The sequence below is a fragment of the Nematolebias whitei genome, chromosome 3, assembly GCF_014905685.2.
Source record: "Nematolebias whitei isolate Nwh7 chromosome 3, NemWhi1, whole genome shotgun sequence".
In the NCBI taxonomy this organism is placed as follows: domain Eukaryota; kingdom Metazoa; phylum Chordata; class Actinopteri; order Cyprinodontiformes; family Rivulidae; genus Nematolebias; species Nematolebias whitei.
The window spans coordinates 3,585,525-3,592,775 of record NC_056500.1 but is presented as its reverse complement, the minus strand read 5'-3'; the positions used below and the strand labels follow the sequence as shown (position 1 = coordinate 3,592,775).

General features: G+C 43.5%; 1 protein-coding gene across 1 annotated transcript in view; it reads right to left on the bottom strand.

The window, feature by feature from the left end:
- The window catches only part of cdc14ab (cell division cycle 14Ab), a 24,083-nt gene that overhangs the window by 806 nt on the left and 16,026 nt on the right, over positions 1 to 7,251 (bottom strand). Inside the window, exons 8-15 of the mRNA XM_037674435.1 lie at positions 6,718 to 6,805; positions 5,360 to 5,590; positions 4,863 to 5,001; positions 3,727 to 3,871; positions 2,716 to 2,813; positions 2,412 to 2,459; positions 2,200 to 2,328; positions 1,273 to 1,618 (exon numbers count right to left, since the gene is read on the bottom strand). Coding sequence (XP_037530363.1) covers positions 1,273 to 1,618; positions 2,200 to 2,328; positions 2,412 to 2,459; positions 2,716 to 2,813; positions 3,727 to 3,871; positions 4,863 to 5,001; positions 5,360 to 5,590; positions 6,718 to 6,805 — 1,224 coding nt within the window. The remainder of the gene's footprint in view (positions 1 to 1,272; positions 1,619 to 2,199; positions 2,329 to 2,411; positions 2,460 to 2,715; positions 2,814 to 3,726; positions 3,872 to 4,862; positions 5,002 to 5,359; positions 5,591 to 6,717; positions 6,806 to 7,251) is intronic.

Here is a 7,251-nt window from a genome sequence, read left to right as displayed (position 1 = left end):
TTAGCTAGCGTTCAGCCTCTTAGCTAGCGTTCAGCCTCGTAGCTAGCCTTCAGCTTCTTAGCTAGCCTTCAGCCTCTTAGCTAGCGTTCTGCATCAAAACTGAAACCCTCCATCATGTTTTCATCTCCAGAGTTTAAAGAAACGTCTGAGCCGTTTTCTTTGAGTTTACTGAATTACAGACGTTAATTAAAGCAGCAGCTCAGCTGTTTGTTTTTTTTAAAGGTTTTTTATTCTGGCTGACAAAAAGACTCTTCAGTACGGGTGCTCTGCTAACGCAGCACATGTCAGAAAGCCAAAGAAAACAGGCTGATAATCTTAATCTGCACAAGATTACACGCAGGGCTGCTGTTGTTTGGAAACGACAGCAGATGAAGCTGAAGCAAGTCGACACGCGCCGAACAGGAAGTAAAGGAGCAGAAACGCCTCCGACCAGCCGAATCAGTAAAAATGATCTTTGTGGTGAATAAACTGTTTCGTTGTGTCAACAGTGAAAGCCTGACATGTTCTGTGAGTTGGGGGGGGGGGGGGGGGGACCGGGGTGATAGGGTTTGGGGGGGGGGGGGGGGGACACTGAGATGATTTTAAACATCTCTGCGGTGTCGATTTAAAGCGTTTTGGTTCGATCTCAGCAGCTTCCTCAACTCAGCAGCTTCCTCAGCTCAGCAGCAGCACGAGTTAGTGAGTTAGAGACATTAAAGGGATAGTCCGGTCATCTTTAGGTGACGTTCTGTCTAATCGATGTCAGCCGTGAGGAGTGTGGAGGTAAATATCAGACAGAACGTCACTTCAGAGATGGCTGGAATGTCCCTTTAAGACGTTCAGAGGCTTCAAATCCACCACAGAAACCCACAAGTGGCACCTCCCACTGATCAAAGTCTTTAAAAAAGAAAAATAAATATTCTGTAGATTTTTAGTGAAATCAAAACGTGTCACTCAGTTAAAAACAGACAACAAACGTTTACCGGACCGAGGTCAGACTGACGAGGAGTCCCACACATCGTTTTGTCTAAAACTGGACCGAGTCGTAACTTTGACCACAACTCGCTCATCGTTGGTCGTTTAGAGCGACTCCTCGTCACACGACCTCTTCAGTCCAGCAGAAAAGTTAAAACATCAGAAATAAAAACACGCAGGAACACGCCGGAAACAGTTAATGTGATTTAAAACGGGTTTTAAAGATGGCTGCCTCCGGCGTGTTACCGACGTCACAACAGAAAGAACCACGCTGAAAAAAGGGGCGGGGACAGGCTGCTGCTGCGACAGAGGACTTACAGGTATGGAGCGGCTCAGGTAGCGTCCCGAGGGGCCCTTCGTGGCACTATAGGGCCCGTGACCACTGAAGGGGTCCTGATGCAGCGAGCGGATAAAACTTTTGCCCGCAGGTGGCGCCACAGAGCCGCCGTACAGGGCGCCGCCGTTGTTGTTGACTTCGTGCTGCAAACCGCGAGGTCCGTTACCGTAGCAAGATAGAGAAGGCGGGGCAATAGATGAGGGGGAGGGGCCTAAAGATACAGAGGAGGAGGGAGGAGCAGAGGAGTACGGCGTCTTCTCGTCCTCCTCGATGTCAGCGGTGTAGAGATCGCCGAGGGAGTTGGCCAATCGCAAACCAAAGGCCGAGCTGAGGCCAGCGGGAGGGGGAGGGGCAAATACAGCAAACAAACAACAGGAGAGGTGTCAACAAAAACAAACAAACAAACGATGCTCCGACAGATGTTGGACTGCAGCGTTCCCAAACAAACGGAACTGAAAACGTACAATTATAATCATAAACAGCAGAAATACCCATTTTCTTATAAAATAGTGACATTAACGAACTGAACAATAAACTTGACTTTTACCTGGAAAACATTTTCTTAGATAATAACTGCAAAGAAATAGCTTTTTTTTTAATGAAGTCAAAATGGTACTCAAGCTGAAATCTAAAATAAATACTTTTTTCATAAACGTTGAGAAGTGTCACAACGTTCAAACTTAAAAATTAAACAGTTTGATTTAGTCGTGATCATCTACAGCTCATCTTTGGTGCGTTTGTTGGTTTTTGTTGTTTCCTTCACAAAATAAAACGTTGAAATTTGGCTTTATTTGTATTTTTAACGATCAGAGTTTTAAAAACTTTTATATTAGTTTAAAACCGACAGTCTGGATAAGTCGGGTACGGTGAACTCAGCTGTTAATGTCAGACAGGAAGTCGGCTCTGACCTTCTCACATTCGACGCCAGCGATGAAGAGTTCCTCCCGATCCGTTTGGCTGCGGCGGAAGCAGAGGATGCTGGGAATTTGGAGGGCTTGAGTGCGGAGGAGTGTCCCTGACCGCCCCCCATCGACAACCTGAACGCAGATGCAGAAATCCTGATCAATACCTGCAGCGAACATGGAGTGAACAGGCGGGGCTGATGGGATGAAGGTCGTACCTGAGCGGCTGCGAAGAGGAGCGGCTCTGCATCTTCATCTCGTCAACCCTGAAAACCAAACCACACCTGTCAGCTCACACCCTCACGTTACCTGTCGGACCAGGTGACCACAGACCGACAGGACTCCAGACGCTGGAGTTCAACCCTGTTCCATGTTGGGATTAAATCTGTAGCTGAAGATTCATCCCAGTTAATAAAAATTAAACTACTGGCACTCATTTTCCTCCACTGCAGCTTAAAAACGTTGTGAGCTCCACCTTTAAGGTTAAAACAACCCCAACCCCCCAGTGAGGCGTTCTGGTACCTCAGTGCTCCAGCGGTGGACGGTCGAGGAGGACGTCGGCTCTTCAGGGCTCTTAGTTTGTCTCCCTGAGTCAGACCTGAACCGTCTGTAAGGCTGCCCTGGAGGATAAAACAAGCGCCCCCTTCAGATTAAAAACAAATTACATACAAAAAAAACAACACAGAACTAAAGTTTATAAGATGTGTGATAAAAGAAAAGAAAAAGAAAAACAGTCAATACAAAAGTCGAATTTAACAACTGACCGTGCCCGAACAAGGTCAAGGTCAAGGTCAAGGTTCTTTATTGTCATTTGCATCACGTGTGGTACATGAGGTGGAAAGAATTGTGCACACAGGGTCCCAGTTACATCCAACAAAAGTATGAATTGTAAAAGAGAAACGTTAATAAGATCTAAGATATGAACAAAGAAATACACCAAGACTTTCGGTCCAGGTCTAATGCAAATCGTGTCAATGCTAACTAGCACAGCTAATGCTACTCATGCTGATGTTGATAAACAGCTAAAGTTTCTTTGCAGCTAAACTACTAAATGTAGCTCGCATTTTGCTACTTTTAACTTGTAGCTCGCATTTTGCGACCTTCGGCTCACATTTTGGTACCGTTTTCTAGCATTTTGATTTTTTACCTAGCATTTAGCTATTTTTAGGTTTGCTACTTGTACTGCGCTGCCTTTAGCTAATGTTTTGCCTTAGCTCAGATTCAGCTTCTTCAACAAACTTAATTTAAATTCACGCAGGAGAGTTCATTCTCATTTCTAACCCTAGTTGTAGTTTTTAGAGCGAGACGAGGAACGCGTTTCGTTTTATCGTGTCTGAAATAAAGAATATTGATCAGTCCGTGTCTCGCCTTGTTGCACAGTAATGGTTTAGTTGTTGATCAGCTGTAACGTCAGTTTATTATCCTCCAGTTCATTTCTAAAAGAGCAGCTGAAACAGATCCACTTCAGAGCTAGGATCAGCCACAAACAAGCTTCAGTAGTCACAGCTGTGAAACGTGGCGTGAGATCCTGACCTCCTGCAGATGGGTGGAGATGGACGATCTGGTGTTTAAGGAGAGCTCGTCCATGCTGGTGATGAGTCGAGGCACCGCCTTGTCTTCCGCTTTCCCTTTCTGAGCGCGGTAGCTGTCGCCCTGCAGCCACATCAACGTCTGCTTCCTGGTGAACAAACAAAAACGTTTTAACGACTGCATTCGGTCTACGGAAGTTAAACGTGATAACCGACGTGATGGAAGTGTGTTCTGGCAGAACAGAAACTTTCCCCTAAGAGTCGAGTCAAATCCATGTTTTAAATCAGTTTTCTGATAAAACACCAGCAGGTCGGTCATAAATCCTTTGGTCAGACTTGTTCTTCGGTCCACTCGTTTTATTTTTGCAGGATTTCCTGTCTCTGATCGGACTTTTCCTTATATGAAGGAATGATTGTGCAGGAAAGCTCCTTAGCTGTGAACTTTATTATGAAAGGGCCCAAAATGAGGAGGGGAACTTTTCATCACTGAAAGCTTTAGTAGCAAAATGCTACAAAGAGTAAATAAAAGGAGCAACAGGCTAGCTTAAAGTAACAGTAGACTAGCAAGTAACAAGACTTTCTAAAACCTAAAAACACAGAAGGCTACCCAACAGCTAAAAAAGCAACTGGCTTCCTAGAAGGTAAAAGTAGCAACAGACCAGCTGAAAGAAGCTAAAACAATGAATGCTAAAAGAAATGGAAAGCTAGCAAACTAAGATAGAAACAAAAACTAGCTGAAAGCAGCAGAATAGTAACTAAAAGATAAAAGTAGCAAAGTGCTAGCTAAAAGGAGCAGAGCAGTAGCTAAAAGCAGAATACGGTCGAAACAAAGCCATCGTTTCTGTATTAACTGAAAACACGTTTTTAAAATGTAAATAACGAAATATTTTGAAAAACACGTTACCAAACGTCACAGAACCCATTTATTGAATGAGCTGAAGGTTATAAAATCAGCTAAAGCAGCAAAAAGTCAGCAGGAGCGGTTAAATTGCAAAAAAAAAAAAAAGATTAAAACAACAAACAAACAAGAATTCCAACTCAGCGTCCAGACAAAAACTGTTCATTCGATCAGAAATAATCAAAATAAGATTTAATTGTATTTTCTCTAAAAAGTAATGAAACAGACGTCAGGTGACTCACTCTTCCAGGAAGTTCTGCTGCGGCCCGATGACAGAACCCGGCCTGCAGATCCTGATCCAGGCGATGGCCTCGCCGGCCGTGAAGCGGTAATGCTTCATCAGGTAACAGCCGACCAGAGTGCCCGTTCTGCCCAGTCCGGCTGATGGAGACACAGAGGGGACACGGGGAGTCAGCTCAGTGGAGCCCCGAGTTTCCTCCTGATCGTTTGGATCAGAACTGCAGTGACCCGGACCACCGGCACTTTCATCGTGCTCAGTTGGAGCCGGTTTCACAGCTGCTGTTGTGCTCCGACACAAGAGTCCCACATCTGGACTCTGAAAGAAGCCAGAACTAATGAACAGAGGAGAGATGTTCTGATCCGATCGGGGTCATCTGTAAAACCTGGCATCGTTGAACGGGTGATCGTCTCCCTCTGCTGCTCGCTCTGAGAACTACACCTCCGATCTCCAGGACATTAATGAGGAGAACCAAGGAGATGAAGACAGGAAGTCCCTCACCTTTGCAGTGGACCGCCACAGCTCCTGCCGCGTTCTCACCGATGTACAGGAAACGGCGGACGATGATGTCATTGGGCGTGCTGCCGTCCACGAAGAAGAGGTCGTAGTGTTCGAAGCCGGCGTTGGTGAAGCGCCTGGCGTCGTAGATCTTCTTGTTCAGGCGGATGACGGTGGTCACGTTGTGTTTTCTGAAGTAGGGGAAGTAAGCCTCGGGCGCGTGAAGAGGGTAACCTGCAGATGGGGGCGGAGCCAAAACAGGTGTGAAACACTTTAGTACGAGTCTCAACTCTTTCTTCAGGCACATTTTGTTTAAAAGTGATTTTTTTATAAAGATCATGTCAAAATAAAAGCCCCACTACAAAATAAAATAAATAAAGATAAAATAAAAGCAGTAAATAAAGCTGAGGTATAACCATTAACGGTGCCAAAGCACTTCCTGTTTGTCTTCACTTTGAATCAATTACTCACTTTAAACTAAATATCTGAGGCCTTTTTACGGAGCTGAACAAGCAGAATATAAAAACAAGAATGGTTTGGACTTAAATTATCTGCTTCTTAAAAAAATAATTTAAAAAAATTAAACTTTCTGTCAAGGGTTATCACTTTTTGTTCACTTTCAAAAGAACAAACTGCATATTAGCTTCTTGAAGGCTTCTGTAAAATGAAGCATTCAAATATGAGAAGCTCAGGTGTTAAAATATAAAACAATAAATAAAAATAATAATATTACATAAACTGCATCTTTAGGCTTTTTACCAGCACAAACACAAACACAAACACGTTTCAGATTTCAGACGTCAACTTTCTGGAAAATTTCAGGAGTGGAAAAAACAAACAAACAAAAAAAAACAACATTTATCTCACTTGTGTGGCATCTCTGAAAGCTTTGGAATCTGACCTAAAGTTTTTATTTCCTGAAACACGAGCTGAGGTAATGATGATGCAACACTTGAGCTGAATTTCATCCAACTTGATACAGAGTGGAAAAACTTCAGTAAAATGTGGAAAAACACAGTTTTATCACTTTTGTTGCGTTCATCTCGACCATCTAGACAAAAAAAACCTAAAAAATTGTCTTCAATATCTAACTAATATTACACTTAAAGCTGTTTTAACAAAAAAATAATAATAATTCTGAGAGTCCAAAAGCAAAGCTACTCCTACAGAGTGAAGTTAAAGCCCTTCCCGTTTCCTTTAACATTTTAATTAAAGTTTTCTGAGCTGGTGTAAAAAATAAACGTTAAGACAAAATGTGAGAAAGATGCTTCAGTTTGTGGTCCGTCTCGTTAGAACGCACCAAGAAAAACGAGACGTCGTTTTGTTTGTTCGGAGGAAAAAGGCAGAACTTTGTCGCTCACCGTTTTCTACTTTAGATTTAGGATGGGGTCCGCTGAAGGCCAAAAACTTCTCCGGGACGATCCAGTTCAGGTCTCCGTTCTCCACACGCTAAACACAGAAACTCAGGTTGAAAAAGATTTCTAACTCTAAAAGAATGTTTTAAGTCATTAAATTAATCACAATAAGCCACAGCTCTGAACATTTTATTGTGATTTTCAGATTTAATAAATTTAATTACTTCAGACACTCTGATGAGAGCTCCAAACTCCACGTTTAGGAGCCCCAACTGCAACAAGACCAAAGATAACCTGAAGGTTTTACTTCTCAGTGAGTTGCAAACGCACCTGCAGCTGTTCTGGTTTGGTACCCGTCTTTACACTCACTGATGAGTCTTTACCCTCAGCGATGAGTCTTTACACTCACTGATGAGTCTTTACCCTCAGCGATGAGTCTTTACGCTCACCGATGAGTCTTTACGCTCACCGATGAGTCTTTACGCTCACCGATGAGTCTTTACGCTCACCGATGAGTCTTTACGCTCACCGATGAGTCTT